The 21,463-nt window shown below is 36.8% G+C and overlaps 1 protein-coding gene across 1 annotated transcript; it reads right to left on the bottom strand.

Moving 5' to 3' along the window:
* Positions 1 to 12,043: 12,043 nt before the first annotated feature.
* On the bottom strand, positions 12,044 to 20,671 carry GN (sec7 domain-containing protein). The gene is made up of 4 exons (XM_006838843.4): positions 20,347 to 20,671; positions 16,641 to 17,674; positions 12,904 to 16,567; positions 12,044 to 12,548 (listed from the first exon to the last, which is right to left on the bottom strand). Exons 2-3 carry the CDS (start codon positions 17,385 to 17,387, stop codon positions 12,905 to 12,907), a joined length of 4,410 nt encoding a protein of 1,469 aa, XP_006838906.1. The 5' UTR covers positions 17,388 to 17,674; positions 20,347 to 20,671; the 3' UTR covers positions 12,044 to 12,548; position 12,904.
* Between the last annotated feature and the right edge of the window lie 792 nt (positions 20,672 to 21,463).

The following is a 21,463-nucleotide window of genomic DNA, read 5'->3' as shown; positions in this document are numbered from 1 at the left end:
CCGGACGTGGCGTCCTGAGGCCATTGCCACCATAAGCTTAGGTGGCGCTAATACCATGAGCTTAACCCCTTTCCGGAATCCTCTTCAAGTTGAAGTGATAATCGATTTGTTCCATTGACGTTGCCATAGCCAAATAGCTTAGACGGAATTGAAGATTGGATGCCGTTTCTATAAACTTCAAATCTTCATCCTGAGAAAGCACATTAGGTATCGAAACTCTCTAGGATGGTCTAAAATCAATTTCCAAGACCAACAGTGAAATTTGAAGCTTATAAAATGGTACACATCTTGTGGAATGGACGGTCTAGAGAATGTATTCCAATTTATACAAATTTTAGGGCTTGAAATCCTAGTTTTTTTTCACAACTATACTGGTCAAGTCTGAGATGATCGATATGAAGATTTTCATGCAGCCAAACTGTAATTTTTTGTGAGTTTTAAAGTAAAGCTTTACTTATTTTGATAGGGCTACAACCCTATCAAACCATTTTACTTTTAAGATTTAACATTAAGTTAGAGCCACCCGCTCCAACCAAAAAAAAGGGAAAATTTATGTAAAACCTTCATTACGTTTTTCAGGGAAATACGTCAAAATACATTTAAGGTATTAACTATTTAATATTTTACCCATACATTTTTATTTAATTTCAAAATGCACATGAAAATGTATGTGATCTAAGTTAAAATAAATAGAAAAAGGGTGAAACATTACATAGTTGAAAAGTGAGTTGTATTTTGATAAATTTTTCTATCTTTAATATTCAAGAAAAGTCTCATGAATTTCTTATTTTTACATTTCAAATCTTATTTAATATAATATAGTTTTAAGAAAAAAAAATTACAAAGTTTTTGTTTTATTTTTAATTTAAAAAATAGTTTAATGTATTTCATATTTTACACTTCAATCCCACCTTTTGGGAGCATAAAATGTGTTTTAATTTTATTCCTTTTTTTATACATCTGATTAAGCTAAAATTTTAGCATCCATACTTCTAAGCATCACACACCTATAAAATATGATTAAAATAACTTAAAAATAAGACAAACAAAACTAGGACCTTAAAAACCTTGATACCACTAAATCAATTTTCTTTAAACAAAGAAATAATAACAACTCTTATACTTGGGAGTACAAAGACGATATAATTAAATATAACAAAACACAAAAAGAGAATACTAAATATTACCTCAACCGGGTTTATTACACCCTACACCGAATCACTACCATCCAATGGTGCGAGATCAACGATCAACATTCAATCTCAACCAGGAAAGCAAGTTTAGGCCAAGCCCTCCAATGGAACTATGACCTCTTGATCACAAAACTCAAATTTAGAAAACCCACAAAACTTAGTTTAAGTGGTATACTACTACCCAACCTTTTAGATCATCAAGGCAAGATGAGAGAGAGAGAGCACCATCTAGGTGGGACGTGCCCCTTAGGTTAACCCAGAGAAAGGTCAACCTAGAGAGAGTGATGGTTCAAGAGGTGGGGCGTGCCCCTTACTATTGTCTAGAGAGAGAGAGCTTTTAGGGTTGGGGTGTTGCCCCTATAGTTACCAAAGAGAGATAAATATTTAGATAGAGAAGAGAGATTTTGGTGTAAACATTTATGGCAAGTGTTCCTCTATTTATAGTGCAAAAATAGGATTAGGGTCTCTTAGGATTTTTCAAAGCTTGCTTCCTCTTGTGAGATTGAATATAAACTATTGATCTTGGGTGACTTGTGGAGTGAGAGATTTGAGCTCTTCATTTCATAGATATGCCATAAACATCATGGTAGATGTTATAACATATATTCCCATTTTCTAAACTATTTTCCCATCAATTGTAATTAAATAAAATAATTCTAAATATAATATTGTATATACCAAAATACTGCACAAGCATTCTCATGTTTTCCAAAAATCCATTCAAAATCTTCTTCAAGCCAATGGCCTTCCAAAACATATAACAACTTGGCCTTCAAGCCAAAATCACTTATCAATAAAATAGAAAGCTGGGTGGGGTATGCCACCCATGAGAGGATCTCATGTGCCCCACCATCTAGGTCATGGTGGGCCCATGTACACAATGAGTCTCTATACAATTTTTAAATATTTTTAAAACTCAACAAAAGAATTTTAGAATTTTATTTGAATATTTAAATCAATATAAAATCAATATCTCTGTTTTTATAAATCTAAATTTTATAAATAAAATATCCAAAAATCTAAAAAAATTCAAATAATAATTCTAAAATCATATATATATATATATATATATATATATATATATATATATATATCATATAACACACATAATTAAATTCATTAGATGGGAAAAAGATCCATATAGTATAGGAATTAAATCAATAAACACTCGGGCACTCCACTTTCATACTTGTTTTATCAAACCAACTCAGTGTTTTTTATGACTTACAGTCCATGCAGGGGCTCATTAGTGGTCATTAAAGTCTGGCCGATGAGTCAAGGGGTCATAATCTCAGCTTGTGGAGGTCAGGTTCTCCCCTAAATAATGTCACCTAGACCTGATGCAACCACAACTCCTTTAGCGTATAGGGAAATCTCTCACACATGCATAACCTTCATCCTAAAAGGTGGTTTACTTTCCCAAAACGACTATCATATATGCATGAGGTTTTGGCCCATCTTTAAAAGCCACTATCACACACAAAGGTCACACGGTCTTTCGGCTCACTCGTCCGGATATACTCTGAACTCATCAAGGAATGACCTATTAGAACCCTTGTTGGATAGTTTTCTATGTCTAGGTAATATAGGTTTTTCTCAACCGATTGGCCTAGTTCGTAAAGCTCAGTTTGGTATCAACAAATGCTATTTGCTTAGTATAGTCTACAAAAAACCACACTCCCACTGAGTTAATATTCCATTATAATAAAATATTTTATTACAAGCATTCATAAGGCCTTTAATGGCCACACTCACCCAGCATAAATAACCAAAATACCGTTACATTATTTAGGGGTATTTTAATGATTTTATTCTTTTAATTTAATTTGTAAATATTTTTTTGAATTTGTGATGGTGAGAGATAAGACCAGTAAAACTTGAACTTAATTCAATATATAGATAAAAAGATAAAATTAAAATACACTTTAGATTATAAAATTAATTCGAACACTAAACAATAACTACTCCGCCATTTCCCCCCGTCCCCTATTCAATAATTGAATCTACCTATGATTCCACCATATTTCATCTAGGGTAGGACATCATATTCCACATTGTCGAACAAATAACTTTCTAGTCTTCCAATAGACATGATGCGTCATTTTGGTTACTCGCCATGCAGGCTTTGCCAAAATATTTCGTGTTTATGATGGAGAATAGTATCCATTAACTCCCTTTGGCAAATTTCAACATACGAGAATTTTTAGAACCCTAAATTTTAGGGATGTAATCCCATGTGCTCTACTCAATAAATTTTTTTCCAAATTGCATTTAGTATGGTCTTGAAAAAAAAATGCCTTAAAGATTGATTACAAACCGTCCAATTTTTAAAGGGTAAGATCTAAGGGTTAGAAATCTCATAATTCATTTTTTTTTTTTTTTTTTTTTAATATAATGATTTAGCGATTTGTAGGTGGTTCCGGAAATTTTGGATCAAAAAAGTATTCTAAAGTTTCTTTTGCTCGAGGAGCAAGAACATAGTATACGCACTCCATAACTTTATATTCCTTCTAGAACCTATGTTCAAAGAGTTAAGGGCATTTTTTAATAAACTATCAAACACAATCTATTACAACTAATCTTGACTTTGTCAAGATTACCAAGACAAGTTGTTGTAACTATGTAAAATTGACTTTGTCAACATTACCAAGAGAAGCTGTTGTACTTATGTAACCATTTTTTTATTTTTGTGTTCCCTTTTCTGTGGGATTTTTATTCTCTTTTGTATTTTTATACGCTTCCTCCTTGAATAGAAATGATATACTCAATTCAGAGTTTACACAATCTATTATATTACTTTCCTATGTTGTGTGGGAACCATCTCGTTTGTGTGTGTTTTGTATTTATTTATTTTTATAGTACCTCAACTCATTTGTGCCTGTTGCTTTTGGAATCCCATTTGTATAGTGTTAGTATTTTTAGTTTAAAAAATGCTTAAATGTATTTCAAAACAACAATTTTGGTTTTATGGATCTTACTTAAAATACCTTTGTAGAGAGAGAAAGATAAAGGTTTGAGTCCCATATTGAAGAAGAGAGAGTTTGTTGAGCTGTATTTAATAGCACATATTCCCATGTAATATACTCTAAGTACAAAGGACTTAGAAATAAAACACATGTGCGACGCACACAAAGTGTGCGACGTGCATGCACATAGGAGTTAGTTTTTTAACAGCACACTTTTGAGCATCTTAATGCACATTTTCTTTTTTAACAGCACACTTTTGAGCATCTTAATGCACATTTTCTCTATAATTCTAGCAAGCAAACCAATGGGCTAACTCTCTCTCTACTCGATTCTCTCTCTCTCTTTCTCTGTAACGCATGAAGACTCTGATGCCTATTGTGTAGGTTCCAAGCTAGGGTGCATCGAGCTTAGGAAAATTGTAAAAGATCTCTCTGATTTCCCGTATACCGAGAACGACCCTTCTTATGCATGTCAAATACTATATCGAAGGGAGGCAATGCATGTCAAATACTATATCGAAGGGAGGCAATGTCTATTATTGTTGTGTAGGTTCCAAGCTCAGGTATATAGAGCTTAGGAATATTGTAAAAGACATTTTTGTTTTCATGTATCTCGATAACGAATTACCCTTCTTATGCAAGTCAAATACTATATTGGAGGGGGGCAAATATATGTTGGATATATAGCATTTCAAGGCTTGAATACCAATAACCTCTCATTCAGTGGGAGTGATTGGGAGATAGAATCTGGGTGCTTTGCGAACGGGACCCAGATTCTTATACCCCAAGTACTTGAGGCTAAGAATTTTACGTTCGAGAAAACAATTTCTCAAGGAGGTATAAGGGTCACCTCCTAGTTGGGATCTTATTTATATTAGCCTCATGATTTTTGTACTTAGCTAGTGTTGGGAGTATCCAATTGAGTACAATAGAACCCGAGTATTTTATGAATAACGGCCCTGTATGGGATAGTCATGACTTATGGGACATAAGTCTGTATCTTGACACAAGACCATTTTATGGCATGTGCACTAACATTCGCAAGGGAGAGCACTTTTCCAAATCCATTATCCGAGTTTGGAATAGCTAGTGCACATGTGCTTTGAGATGACCCATGTACTTGTATTGGACTATGTCCCACATGGGTGCACCTGTAATCCATTGAGAGCCGGATGATGAGAAGCTCTGGCTCAGTTACTTTGATGTAACCAATTATGTGTCTCTGCCATAAACTGTGAAGCATAGATCCATTGGGTCAGGTTGAGACATCGGCGAAACATCATTCGGGACTAGCCCGATGGAGTATTTCGATACCGAGAGTTGAGCCCATGAGATCTCATTTACCATTTGTCCAATTAATTATGATAAGAAATGATGAGCAAATGATCATAAATATTTTAAATATTTATTGTGAAGTTTGAAGATTTTTTTGAATTTTTTATTAACAAAAATGTACTTTTAAAATTTGTTTAGACTCAATTCCATTTGAGAACTGCCACATGGCACACTCGAGTGACCATAGGGTGGCCACGTGGCATCCCTGGCCCCACCATAAGATCAATGCCCAGTTGGGCACTAATCCCAAGGTGGGAGACGTGGATGGCATATATTATTTTGTTATGTTATTATATATTGCTATTTGACTTGTTATATTATGTTATAACCTGATATATATTTTTCTCACATGTTTATTTGATTCACACAAGTGCCTTTGTTGGCACGTGTGAGCTCCATTTTAATTTAATTTAAATAATGTATCTAAAGTAAAATTGAAATTTGAATTTGAATTTCAAAAATGTCTTCACACATGTGTGAATGAGACATCAAACTCATTGTGGTTAGTTTGAAATATTAGATCTATAAGGTAATAGGCTTTCATAAAGGTGTATTTTTTCACATGTGTGAGTTTTATCATTTACTTTATTGTCCATTGCCCTTGATGGAATTCTACACTCTTTGATTATTTAAAACTAATGGCTTTTATGTAAGAGAAAGGTGGATTCGCTAAGAATACAAATATGAACCTAAAGACAAAAGGGTAAAGTGTCATTACTTAGAGTTTAATATGGATGATAAGGGTGCTAATTCGTATCCCATCAACCTATTGGTTGGACGGGGATGGGTGGCTAGGGTATATTAGCCTTTCATGTGCCTTTGGATAGGTGCATCAAAAGTGTTGATGATATCCAATCTTACACACTATGTATATATACTTATTTAAGTCTCAAATCCTACCCACTAGTAAAATTGGATGTTGCTTGAATTGAGTAGACAGAGAAAACCTTGAAACCTCCACATACCACCAATTTCCCATTGAGAGTTCTCATCCATCATTGATGATCTTTGAACCTTGATGGTGGTCCTTCACTCCATAAGATCAAGTTTATCTCATACTATGATTAATGTATTATCTAAGTTGTTTTATGTTAAAGATCATTTTATCCTTGATTAAAGGTTCTTGGAAATTTCATTTACAGTTATATTTTAGCTTCCTTGGGCCTCCATTTTGATATTAACTTCATGTAATTCTTACATAGTGCGATCCCTCACTTACTTATGTGTTATATGCATTGATAAACATTTGATCCGGCATAGTTTTCTTTGATCTACCTTGTACGAATTCTGTTGAGTACTTCTAAGTCTTGTCATTCAAATTTCATAGATATTTAGATCATCTTAGAAGTATATTTGGTCATTTAGAGTGGGAACTTCTGCATGAAAAGTTGTTGTGGTGGTATGCTGGACCACCACATGTAGTTTTAATGTATCTTGCTCCATATTGATTCGATTTGCTTCATTTTTCTTGCAAATGTTTTTAAATCAATTTTATGGACTCTAATATGTGGTTTTAAAAATGTAAGAGCTTCTTTATTGAATTAGACAGCCTTGAGATTATAAACCACTCTTTCATTATTCATTGGGACAAAATTAAGTATCTAAAAGACTCGAATTTGTGGCCCGGGCACAAGCGGTTCAAATTATGGCTTCCCACATGTTTGTATGCATGTTTATTTATTGTATTTGTAGTTATTAAATGATTCATGATTGAAAAAATTGTGTATGTTAAGTGAAAAATAGAATTGTGTTTTTAATCTTGTGGTACGAGCTTTAATATTATGTTTTACTATATATATGAATTAAATCTCATCGGATTATTATAATCAAGTGTATGTTGTGTATAAGACATTGTGATATATGATGAGGATGAATAATAAAGATGAATTTATCATGTAATTTTGATATAATGGAGAATTTTAAGTACAAGCCATGTAATATATCATCTAAATGTATATTGTGAGTATTTGGACATACTATTGAGTTTAATTGTATTTTTTAGGAAGGGAGTGTAAGGCACCTATTAGGGTTGAATTTTTATTATTCAGATGTATATAAATCAGGCTAGGCTGCATTATGGTTTTGTATTGAGATATTCATATATTTAAACCATTGTGTTTTAATATAATGAATTTTTTTTTAAAGATTGTGTACCTAGCCACTTGGTCTTATACCACCAATAATATCGTCTTGAAATAGCATTCTTGCGTGCCCGAAAACAAAAATATTTCAAGATCTAATTTTTGCAAATCGTACCATTTTTTACCCCCATTTCATCCACACAAAGTCCAACATATAGAACATAGATAATAATGCTATTTGATAATAATCAAAAAAGAAAAAGAAAATCACATTTTCAGTTATTTATAATAATACAAAAAAATATCCCTGGAAGCACAGTCCAAACGTGATGTATAGAGGGCATCCACTTGCATAAAAGCAAAGATGGGAAATTCTTATTTATTTGCCGTGCTGCTGCATGTTTCATAGTGGATCCTTTCCCCTAGAGGGTCCTTATTAGGATCCAAGCAACCCTATCTCGATCCACCTCAGGCTGTCCTCAGCCATATGCTAATACCAAATCAAATTATTTAAGTTTGCACATAGCATAGCTTGTTCTATACTTGGCCACTGCTTTAGCCAAAATATAAGCCCCTCTCTCTCTCTCTCTCTCTCTCTCTCTCTCTCTCTATATAGCTTATTCTATACTTGACGCCTGCTTTAGCCAAAATATAAATCTCTCTCTCTCCCTCCTTCTCTCTCTTAATACTTTCTTTTGTTTTTCAATATCTATTCTATATCTATTGACGAAAATAGACAGTGAGTTCGCATACTCTCATCACCATTAAAGTTCATTACACGGTCATGATTGTCTTGTAGTGTTTTATTTTTCATTTGTTTCCTAGAAATTAGAATGACCTAAAATTTGAAGCGTATGTATATAATAGCGAGGCGCACTTAATAAAAATACAAAAAAAAATAATTTGTGAAAACCAAATTGACCAAAATACCCCCAAAACATTTCGGGGGTATTTTGGTTATTTTTTTATGTAAAATATTTTTTTAATATTTTTGGTAGATTCGCCTATGTTTTATAAACATATGTTCTAAATTTCATATCATTTCGATTTGTAAAAAAAAAATGAAAAATAAAATACTACCAAACAATCGCGACCGTACGATAAATTTTGGACAGTGATAAAAATAAACGAAATCACTGTTAGACATTTTGTAATATCTTCCCGTGGCAAACCAATACAGCTACTTAATCTTAGATCTTCATCTACGAGGAAGAGGTCCTTTCCCCGTCTTCAGGGGTTATGAAACCCAAACCCTTTTGCCCTTTCTACCCCTTTCACTGTGTATTTCCCTGTCTGTTTCCTCCGCCTGCGCTCTGAAGACGAGAGAACCTTGACAGCCCCTGAAGGGAACGGCGTTTAGCAAGTCGGGCAATATCAATACATGGGAAAATCAAAAGATTGCTATTAAATTGGTTTTGCTTTTAAAAAAAAAGAGGCAAAAACAATCACATAAAAAAAAAATCAGAACTTTGTTTGTCTTTGTGATATAGATAGAGGGCAGGGTTCATCTTCCAAGGCTAAGGGCGCCTTCAGGTTAGATGTGTCTGATAAGAAGATGTATCTCTTCTCCCGTTAGCGATCGCAAGCTAAGGGGAGATAGAGGGTTTGGGGGAGAGAGCATGAGAGAGAAGAGTTGGGAGTGATTATTTGAAAAAAAAAAAAAAAAAAGAAACGTCACCATGTTTGGAGAGAGAGAGCTTGTTTGTTTTGCTCGCATTACCAACAATGAGTAACTTGAAAAAAAAAAAAAAAATGGAAAAAGAAGCCGTGAGGGTGTGCCGCTCATAATTTGAGACAAACGTGATTATTTTGTAATTGACCCATCATGATCCGTACGTAAATTTCTCAAAAAAAAAAAAAGAAGACATCTATATCTCTAAATCTTCCTAAAAGAACCTCTAAATCTTGCTAAAAGTTGTTGTTCAAGTGTCATAAATTCTTACGATGGCCTAAGCAAAAAATCTATTTTTATCTCTAATTATAAAATTTAGAGTACAAAAAAATATATAGATTAAGCAAACCTATGAACACTTAAATTTCTGAAAATGTCTAGAAAATTTGTTAAAAGATGCATTATTTTCAAAACTCGAAATCTTTTTGTTTTTTATATCTATACATATTGAGATGATCAATTGTAAGGTTTTTTTAACATTTTTTTTGATATAAATTATAAAATTTTATTAAAGAAGACTAAAAAAAATTTACAAAATTAGAGCTCAGATAGAAAATGCCCCCTTTGGCCATCAAAATGGCTTTAGGGTTTTTTTAAAGATTGAAACAACCTTTGCTGATAGATTTTCAAGGAGCACCTAACTTATTCCATATAAGGATGATGCCTTATATAAGCTTTCTCCAAAGTGGCTTTGGCAGATTCCTATCTTATATTGGGAGGGAAAGAGTTCAGTTTGCCGGCCTTTGAGGTTCGAACAATCTGCTAGCAACTCCTCAAACCGTCTGATGCCAGCAACATACGTTTGAGGAGACGCTTGACAAGTGCCATTCGATGAACAGTGTGCTAGCAACTCCTCGACTCTCCATCATAGACAACAACAGTGTGCTAGCAACCCCTCAATTCTCGAGGAGTGCCACTCGCCGAACCTGTATTGAAAACTAAAAGTGGTTCTTTCTTCTTCAATCCCCCATTTCATACACAGTTCTTTGCATTTTTCGAGTTAACCATCTTTGCTAAGAAAGATGAAAATGCCACTCGCCGCACCTGTATTGAAAACTAAAAGTGGTTCTTTCTTCTTCAACCCCCCATTTCATACACAGTTCTTTGCATTTTTCGAGTTAACCATCTTTGCTAAGAAAGATGAGCATCCAATACCTTTTTCACCATTTTCGTTCTCATCAGAATATAAATCCTCAATATTATTTTATCACTGACATTCAAAATACCAGAAGGCATGAACCTTTGCTTATACTTACTAATCACTGATAACCTCAACAGTTCATTCTTTATTGTTCTTGCACGGCTCATGAAGTAACCACATTTCCTTTTTTTCCTTGGTAATTTCCTCTTTTATGTTTATCCAACATTGGGTGATTTCAATCCTCTTTTCTATAAATTCTATGAAAAATAAAAATAAAAATTTCATATCAAGTTTCATCTTTTATACTATTGAACTAAGGTGCACATTAAAAATTCTGTAGAATCTTTCGGGGAGAATACTCCCCGTGGTCAAAGGTATTCACCAAGCTCAAATCCACAGGTCAAAGACATTCACCAAGCTCAAATCCAGAGTCATATTTTTGGGGGACCAACTACCACTACCTCAAAGGAGTACCCTTTTCGCCCTTCATAAAAAATTGGAGCAACGTGTTTTGACACAACCACAAACATCCACCCCGGACATCTATTTGGAGACCTCCACCACAGGGCCAAGTAAAACTTAATTTCGATAGATAATCTCTCGAAAACCCAGGTCCATCCGGAATAGGAGCCATCATCAGAGACCACCACGGTACTACTGTAGCTTCAATTCCCAAACATATTGGTCTTGCCAATTCAGTGGCGACCGAGGCCGTAGCACTTTTGAAAAGGCTCAAACTCATCCAAACGCTAAGTCCACATTCCATAATTGTATAGGGAGATTTCAAGAATACAATTTCTTGGGCCTAAGGGCTTTCTTCACCTCCCCATGGATCCTGACACATCTTTTTTATGAGATTGACTACCTTTGCACAGATACGCCCATCTTATGGGGACATACCTGACAAGAAGGAAACAAGGAAGCCGACGCCTAACTAAAGAAGCAGCTACAATGGCTGGAAATCAAGGCTTTTTTGGTTTTATTTTCCTTTTCTTCTTTGGTTTTTTGGATTGGCATCTTTTTTTGGGTGATTGTCATTGTAACCTTCTAAAAGAAGGCTTTTTTTATTTGCCTTTACTTTCTCTCTTCCTCCCCTACAGCATCCGCCCCCTACAGTGGATTGCCTAGGTCTTTCGTACTCTACTGCTCTTTAATGATTAAAGGTTAACATTCTCAACCAAAAAAAATTCCTCTAAAAAAGAATGTTCTAACATTGGAAAAACCCTCCAATTGATAATCGCCACCTTGAGAAGCATGGATATATTAAAAAAAAAAAAAAAAAAAATCAAATTCTAAAACTAATACATCTTGTGAAAAGCTATATAGACCATCTATTATCAAGATTTTTAAGCCTCTATAGCTCTGCTCAATCTATACTATTTTTTAAATTTTAAATTTCATGACTAAAGATGAAAAAGATTTTCACGTCACCGCAAGGTTTCTAATACCAAAATAATATCTCCATGCAAAATTTAGAGGTGCTTATAAGGAGGGCGCCTTATATAAACTTCACCCAAACAAACAAACAAGATGACTAAGTTCACTATAAGTTCACAGAACATTCCTTGGGTGGTCTTTCGGTATTTTTTTCCTTTTCTTTTCCTTTTTGACAAGATTAAGAGGCGAAAGAACGTAAATAAGAAATTAAGCGTACATTTAAACAGAAAAACCCAATCCAAACCTCTTTTCACTATTGTGATATCTGCTCTCTTTGTTCCCCAAGAGCACAAACCTAAGCATTAGGCCCCATATCCAATCAAATTAGGACCTTACAAATGAGATGATCCAATTGGCTACGACAACTTCCAATTTAGCATGGCAATCCACATCATTCAGATTCTTATGGGAGGAGTTTGCATCTGTTTTCTCTTAGTAGACCTGTTTCGTAAGATCCATCGGTTCTCTCTCTAGACGAATTCTTGTTTCCAGCAAAAAAAGACCGCACATTCCTTTCTCGGAGATAGAAAGGACTTCACCAAAATAAGCCTTCTGTATCCACACATACATTTACATTTGACCTCCTCATGTTTGCTCCTAATAGAAATTCCAGCATGGCAATGACTGGTTCCTCTTCAATGTCAACTCACTTCAAAAGTCTAATTTTTGAATACATTGAGCTAGACAAACAGTATATTGATTTCAAAATTGTGATCCAGCCACCTGCATGTGCACAAAGATAGATCTAGTCACCTATGGCATTTAAAGAGGTACTACTACCACAAAATTTAATATTTCTTGCCATAAATGTAGGTCATAGAATTGAAAAACAGTATAACATATTCTACAGTTATCAGATAATTTCATCAAATTCAAAGAAATATACAATATCAAATATGAGAGTCCAGATACTTTATTAAAAGCAGAAGTTGCATATCACAGGAAAATCAAGCAGTATCTGAGAATATGTTTTCCAAAAATCCCGAAAAGAATAGCAATCATTATACAGGTTTTGAATTATGAATTTAAACAATACTATGAAGAAATATTCGTTTCACCTAATAACTGCTAAAAATACCTCATCTTGCATTACTTTCTCCAGCAGCCGGAGAACCATCACTGACCGCCGCAGAAGAATCAGTACTCCTATGTAAAGGACTTTGGGTATCAGCCACCTTAACCTCTTGCTCCGTTTCCTGATCAGGAAACACTTGAGAGTGCAAAGAAGGGGCAATTCCATTAACATGGAGCCATGTAAGCTCCCATAAACTATCACCACCAAGAGTGCTTCTCTGCACAAGCACCCCCTTTGCTTTCATCACCAATAGCATGTTCTTTAGCAACTCCGGGACCTCTTCCTGAAGTTTCTCTGTCTTTTTTCCCCTTATCTTGGCCTTCATGTACTTGTCCATTCGACCAAGAACACCAAGCCACAATTTACAAAAGTTAGGTAGTGGAGAAAGCTCGTGCAAAAGCTGAAGAAAGACCTTGGATAACAATTTCACAGCTAGACGAAGAGTTCCCTCCATATTTCGATAATCCTTGAGGGAGTGGCCCTGAGCAATCTCGAGCAAATCATCAAGCATCGTGAACACAACCAAATCAAAGCATTGAAGCCACAAGGCAGGTGCAAGTCCCATCCCTTCAGCGGAAGTGAGGCACCTCTGCAAGGCAGAGAGGGCATGGTTTCTCACCTCTTCCCTCTGTTCTAAACACACTTTCCTAAGCCCTTGCACAAGCCTAAGCCACATTTCCCCTATTTCTTGACCAGCATCTTCGCCCGCCTCCTTGGCCTCACGAGCCCACTTCACTAGGCATGTGACCGAGTCAGCCATGAGGTCAAGGGCTCGTAAGGACCGGTCGGTAAGCCCAACTCTTGATTCAGCAAACTGGCGTGAAGCATCCAAGCACAAGGAGTAGTTAGCCCTTGTGAGATGAGCCCCCTCAGCCATGACAAAGGTGAGGGCCTCAAACCCAGGTTCAGAGGCCTCAGGGTGCCTAGCCGTAATGGAGAGAAGCGATGAAATGGTTCGCCACCCCATTTGAGACTTAATATGAGATGCATTTGCCTTTACCAATCTCATCACATCTTGCGTAATATGTTCACAATATGCATCGGCTACTCTTGCGTCAAGCTTCAATATCAATTGCAGTGACCTCAGGAGCTCGTCAGCTAGGTTTTCCTTATAGGGGAGAAGCCTTTGGCAAATGCGCAAAAGACCAAATACAGCCTTTTCCACAAGAGCACAGGGCATAACTGTAGATTGCACAATGCTTGCTATGTGCTCATAAACACCTTGCCATAGAAGCACAATCCTGTCTCGATTGTTCAATGTGATGGCAATCAGTAGCTCAAGGCAAAACACTGCTGTATCTTCATCTTCAGGAGAGCTGCTCCCCCCCTTTTGTGGCCTACCAGCCGCCCAAATCAAAGCCTTTGCAAGCTGAAGCAATGAATCAGCCTGCAAAAACTTAGACTCAGTGAAAATGCTATCAATGTGGCACTTCTGTATTGTTTGGAGAGTTCGTTGATGAGCAGCAAGTTGTTGTTCAGTTGGTTGAGACCTGGGTTCTTCTGCATCAAGAGATAAGAGCTGACTAAACCGACCCATTAACCCTGAAGACCTTCGAGGGGTTCCAATGGGTGGTATATGAGACACAGTCAAAGAAGTTGAGGAAACAGGTTTTCCATGAATAGGATCAGTAGACAGCTCAGTATCATCAGCTGCATCACTGGCTACTCGAGCAGGGAGAAGGCCAAGCTTGTGAAGCCTCAAGATACAGTCAAGTATGTTCCTCCATCCTGTGCGTATGTAATCTCCAAACCTGTTTGCTATAGTAAACACAGTGATGGTTGCCATCCTGGCTTTTGTGTCGTCTCCAAAGGCAATAACAGGCTCCTCAACCGATGAAACAGGGTTCAAGAGAGTGGTGAATTTGCATAGTGATACGACCAAGTCATCAAGCACATCTTCAAGATGGTGGCTAGCTGAGATTTTTGCCACTGCCAAGAACCCACCAACACAAGTTTGGAAGACCTCCTCTTGCTCTGCGTGATCAAAAACCACTGATATTGCTGCAATAGTTGGACCCGACATGATAGCAAACATATCGTGATCAAGAAAGGCTTGAGAATCACAGACAATGTAAGGTGGAGTCTTCTTTGATTTCTTCATGAGGTCGATCCAATGGCTAGGAGTCATTTCTGGGAACCCAGCACCTTGCTCAGGTGAAGTCCTAATCTCATTCTTGCATATAGACTGATAAAGATCAGAGAGAAATTCCCGTGGGAGGTCTTTCCCAGCATTGATATGACGATTATTTCGGATGAAGTCCTCTTCTGTCATCTTCTTTTTAACTTGCACATTATGCTGATCAGTGTTGAGCATAATGAGAGAATACGATAACAAGAGCGCTGCATCTTTGTCCGCCAAAATATGGGGTGATTGCTCGTAGTATCTCTCCGAGAAAGCCTCAAGAACCCTCTGTATCTTCTGGGACTCTCCTGGTAATCGGAAAGTTTCCAAGAACAATCGAAGTGCAGTGTCCAAATTCATGTCTTCAAAATCAAATGTTCGAGCAAATTCATGAAGCACTTGAACACAAAAATCATCATGGTTTCCGAGAAAATCGCCAACAAGGTTCTTATCCAACCCTGCTGTGTACCTGAAAAAGCATGCCACACTTTGTGGATCAAGCTTATCAGGCAAAAGATGGGTTCCCTGTAAAAACTCTAGCCCTTTCTTCGGGTCCCTGTTAAAGTGGTCAGCACCAATCATCAACCTCCTCTTTATGAACTTCCTTCGACGCACAAAGCCCACCCATTGAGAAGCATCACTATAGTTCTCACACTTCACTGTCCAGAAAGGATTATATTCTTCAAGATCTCCTACTATTCCCTGCTCTAAAGATTGAGAGGAGCCAACCCTCTCAGCCATACCCTGAATAACTGCAATCAAGCCATCTAAAGCAAGAATATGCATGGCAGATAGAGGGCAATTTACAGGGAAGGCACTCTTGGATAAAAGGTTTGCAAGGTCTTCAAAAACATTGGTGCAAGTGATGTCACAATCAAAGTTTGCATACATCTCAGACATGAACGAGGTTTGCCTGCAAAAATCGACAAGGGCCTCCATGGTCACCTCCTGCTGCTGATATGAAGCCCCATACCTGCTTTGTGCCAGCCTCAATATCACACACGAGAAGAAAGCCTCAAGCTGAAGCTTCAACTCTGTTCGCAAATGGTGATACAGATTGAGCACCACACTGCATACCATCGAGAGAATCAGTGGGCTCATTGACAATCCAAACTGCATGAGATTTCGAAAGAGCTCATCTTGTATCAGCGACAATAGCTTGGCATGGCGTTCTATTGCAAGGCCCCCCAATTCAATTGCAGAGTTTATTAAGCCCAAAGCAAATAGTGGCACATCTTCATCGAATGCTATGGTGTTTGACCTCTGCCCCATCCCAACGTGCTCACCGAAATTGAGTAGGGAACACAAGAAATGGAATATCTCCACCATGCATGGAACACCATATGGCTCAGTCATAAGATGACCATCACTTGCCCCATCATTACTGCTCCCAATTCCTATCACATTATCATCAGCCAAACTTGCCACCGAGTTCCCTGAAGCATTAGTAGCAAACCCAACTGAGACTGGCGGGTTTTCAGGATCAAGACTCCCATTTCCATTTTCTGATTTCTTAGAGACAAAAGTGTAATCTTTCTCACCCACCTGCAAAGAGAAACCTCAATTTATATATGGATTACAAAAGGGGTAAAGTGAGCAATAAAATTATGATTCTTACCAGGGCATCAGATTTGATAAATGCGGCATTCCCATTACTCAACGAACTCCCTTCCGTGCACTCAATATCCGGCAAATGTGCAAAAATACACCTAATGAGCTCATGCATCGTGTGTCGAGCTATTCTTTGCAACAACTCCCCTTTGGTTCCGGCTTGATGAACTATACGAAAGCATGTATTCACTATGGTACACACATGCTGGTTACTCAAAACCACTGATGCCTTACTCTTCATGCAAGCCAAAAGAACTTGGAGTATCTTCATTAATACCACCTCTTCAGAGGCAGGATCTATCACCTCAAATCGACAACTTGTCACTGCATCCACTATCGAATGCATTGCTTCTTCTACATTCACTGTATTTAGATCAAATATCTCAAGGGATAGAATCTTGTAAACAGAAGTTAAAGCAACTCCTGTGATGGGGGCACCAGTTTCATCAGATCTAATCACATCCAAAAATGGTTTGAGGTAAACAGCTGGGTTAATTGATTGCCAATTCTGATCCCATGAGAAGATCTGCCTCCTCAATGCTTTAAGAGACTGAACTAAGGTGTGTTCCAACTGGTCATCTCCTGCCATATAACGACCACCCCATCTAACATTTCTTCTCATCACTGCCAATACAGCCCCAACTTCTGAGTTCACCATACAGGCAAGAGCCCCTCTATTAGACGTGCATTCACAGTCTTCACTACGCTCTTCCTCTATTGCCTTAATACCAGTCTGAAGCTTTGGACGCCCCATTCTAATATGTGGTTTCTGAACTTCCTCTAAATATACTAAATAAATGCAGCGCTTTTTATCTTCCAAAAATGCTCATCAACACATAGAGCAGCTTCAGTGTATTGCACTGCATCTCATATGACATGTGAAAACACTACATTGATACCACCGCCTTCTCAATTATTCGCCACAAAATCAACAGCATAGTCATGGGAGGACCCAAAAGGCATAGAGGTCCAGGCAGAAAAACTTGCCATCCACATGATCACATTAACCGGAAATGTAGACATTAGATGAAGCAAGCTAACCTGCAAAAATGATAAAACAACAATGAGGCTATGACCTTTAGCATCCCTAATAATGAAAAAAAAAAAATCTTCAGATTCAAAAATAAATGCAATATAAATATTTCAGTTATTAGCAGCAGAAGAGGCCTAGTCTGTAGGTAAATCTTACATGAACTAGATCAGAAATAGCCGACAATAAAAAAAGGCAAAAAAGAAAAAGTAAACAAACATAAACATTTCGCCACTCAAGCAAAAATAACACGCAGAATTCCAAGTTCAACTATCTAATCATCACAATAAATGCAAACCGTGTGAAACAACATATAAATGTTTTCCCAAATAACATAGGGATGAATTCATGAAACAAGGTCAAACATGCACAAGATAATAATTTGCAGAAGCCAACCTAGGACTTTTTTCTTTTATTTTGCTTTCATTGGTTTAGTGAAAACAATTTCATTTTAATGGTTAATTCGTAACACATTATAGCATGTCATGATGAATATGGGGCCTGCAGAACACCTCGTGCATTTCATAAGTATTTTCTTAGTGAGGATCATTTCTGATGACTATCGAATACTAACTCAACCGCCATTTAGTAATCTTAGTACACAGTTTTTGAGGATGGACTTAACCTCACCCATGGGGTAGCTCAAGTTGGGACAGAATATGGTTGAGTCAAGCAAGTCAGGCCAACTTCGACAGGTTAGACCAATCTTGAAAATGGTAATAAGCTCAAGTCCATACAAGTCTTGAGTAAATGAATACAGAGAAACATAAATTAACATTGCATACAGATGATACATATCAAAGAACCCAAGGATCCCAGGGGCCTTGGGTCCCAAAGCAGCACAGGCACAAATTGGCGACCACCCCATCTTGGTAATCGCAAGCAAAACATCATAGGGCCCACAATAGGAAAGGGGTTGAAGTCAAGGTGGTAACACCACCTATGACTCAGCTAGCGATCTCGGTTTCCATTCCTACCAATGCTCCCTTTCGAAAATTACTAATGGTTTCAAAAATCGCTAATCTAGTACTAAGAGTTAACGTTAAAAACAATAAAAATTATAAAAATAAAACATAAAAAAATAAGGCATCATAGGGTTCACAAAGATTAAAAAAAAGGAAGAAGCTCTTTGCATGAGACTATTACATCAAGTATGATTGAACTAGGAGTGGATTGCCTTGCCTAAATAAGTTTGTAAAAATAAATACTAAAGGATGTCATTGCGAAACAAGGTAGCTTGCCAGAGTGAGGATCCAAAAGACAAACAGCAAACAAGGGAGAGGATTCACGATAGAAAGGGAGGAGAAACCACCAGCCTAGATCCCATGAGCACATATACATTTGGGGGGATGCAAAAGTGGGTTTGAAAATATGTCCCAAGTGAATTCAAAGGGCATATGTAGAAACCTCTGAACTAATGATCAGTTTATGCATCACACTACAGGAATTCCTCTCATCATATATTTTGAGAGACCGAGTTCAGCTAAATTGTGGGGAGCTCGTTGGCAACATCGCTTCTCTATCTAGGATGAAGGAGCGAAGTTGGCGCACTTACATTGGATTCATATAGAATCGATTGGAAATTTGTGTATCAATGTAGGGTGATTGTTCGGTCAGGCATAAATTTGGAAATCATCCAAGGCTGCATATTTTAGATGTGTGGGCACCATTTTAACAATGGAATCTACATACCCGAGATAAAACAAACTTTGAACAGCAAGCTGACATGTACCTTAATTTTGGTTTTTGCAGGTCAAAAATTTCTCAAAATCCACACCACAATTCCAAAGAAGCACAAATAGCGAATGAATCTTGACCTCAACATAAACATCAGATCTTTCCATTTTCTTTTCTTTTTTCTCTTTTCTTGAGAATAAAGATCAGAACTTTCCACATTGCACATGCATTTCTGTTTCTCGCATGAGTGGACTTGCCAAGACACATTATCCAGGGCAGTAAATGGACTGAATAAGATGCTGAGCAAGACTCCATCATAAGGACCCAAAAATAACAAATTTAGTTTTGAGCCCCTGTGGACAAAATGAGGACAGCTTAGCCACCAAACAAATTACATACATGTTTCTCCCCTTTTTATTTCTTAATAACACGTTTTTTACGTATATCTACAAATCTCCAGAAAAATTAAGTGAAATTTGACAGATATACAACATTGTCCAGAATAAGGGTTTTCTACTTAACTCTGATTTTCAAGTGTGACCATAAGAAACCTGCCTGATGGTTCGATATCAACGAAAGTAAATGCAAGAGATGAAATTCTATGAGTTCTATTTTTCTGTTCTGTAATATCTTCGGATAGCTTTTCAAAAAAAAAATATGAAACCCAAAAATTCAGGTCAAGTAGCTCCAAATACATTATTGAACGAAATTCAACATCTCATTCCAGAGAATGAATAAAACAAATTTTAAACTTTTAATACATGATCCAATTAATACATTCACAGATTTCAGCTATCAACAAAAACACATACTCAAAGCTAGAAAGTGGAAACCTTTTCACATAACAACCGATATATATTACACAGAATCACCCCATAAAATGGACAAAATAATATTAAGAAAGTAAGATCTCCAAATTCATTCATGAAATAAATCTTAATTTTCATCCAAACCAGACACATAAGAGAGAATTTTGATCATAAGATGCAGAGAGAGAGAGTGATACCTGGAATGAGTAGATAGAAAACCCAAGTGGCAGAAAATATTTTCACAGGAACCCTAAATCTCGATTCATGAATGAGGTCAAGGGCTGGAATCCACGGTGGGAAGATCGGGGGGTTCAGATCTACTCCTAAATGGCGGATCTGTGAGGCTAATGACACCTACGAAGGCTGTTCCCCTTTGGCTCTCGGGCTTGAGAGAGAGAGAGAGTCGTTTCGAAGGGAAAGGGCGAGAGAGAGAGAGTGAAGACACTTTCCAAGAAAACAGAGTGTGTGTAGAGAGAGAGGTGTATTTTCTACGTAAAGCGCGTTGAGAGGGGTATTGAACGTAGAGAGTGTATTTGTCTTTGGCAAAAAGGGCAAATATTATTATTATTATTTTATTTTATTTTTAAATTTTTTATTATTATTATTTTTAAAGAGAATATAAAAAAAGATAAACGATTTTATGAGACCCTCCCATACCCATGTTTATAGCACCTTAAAGAATCACCATTAAATTTGATCGTTATAAAAGTCAAGTTTCACACCTATGTAATAACTTTTATAAAGATTTGTGCCAAATATAATAGTGATCCTTTGGGGTTCTACACGCATAGGTGTGAGAGGGTCTCATAAGTTCATTACTTACAAAAAAATAAAAAATAAGTTGTATAAAACATCAAAATTAGACTTTCTAAGTACTTTGCCCAACATAATTTTTCATACCATTTTTTTCTTCAAAACCAAGTTTTATAGCAAAATACCTCCAATCTAAAAAATATATAAAATAAAGACTAAACTACCTTCCCCTTCATTTTTTATTTTCCCTCAATTTTTCTTTTTCCCTCATGATTTTCCTCTTTCTAGGCATTTCGGTGTTTTACAAGTTTGATCCGTCATTTGTTTATGAATTAATGAGCAGATTGGCATTAGTGAGCTACGCTCTGGTGCTTATGTCACTGGTGTAGGCGGTCCAACGTTTGGAAGAGGCGATCTGGTGCTTATCTTACTAAAATGGGGGGTTCGATGTTTCATAGTGGCAGTCTGGCGTTTTGAAGTGGCGGTCTGACGTTTCATAATGGCGGTCCGGCATCTCATAGTGGCAGTCTGGCATTTTGAAGTGGCGATTCGACACCCACG

The sequence above is a fragment of the Amborella trichopoda genome, chromosome 3, assembly GCF_054954075.1.
Source record: "Amborella trichopoda isolate Santa Cruz 75 chromosome 3, AtrichopodaSantaCruz75HAP2 v2.0, whole genome shotgun sequence".
Classification (NCBI taxonomy): domain Eukaryota; kingdom Viridiplantae; phylum Streptophyta; class Magnoliopsida; order Amborellales; family Amborellaceae; genus Amborella; species Amborella trichopoda.
Note: the sequence above shows the minus strand (reverse complement) of the source record. Positions and strands in the feature narration are given on the sequence as shown.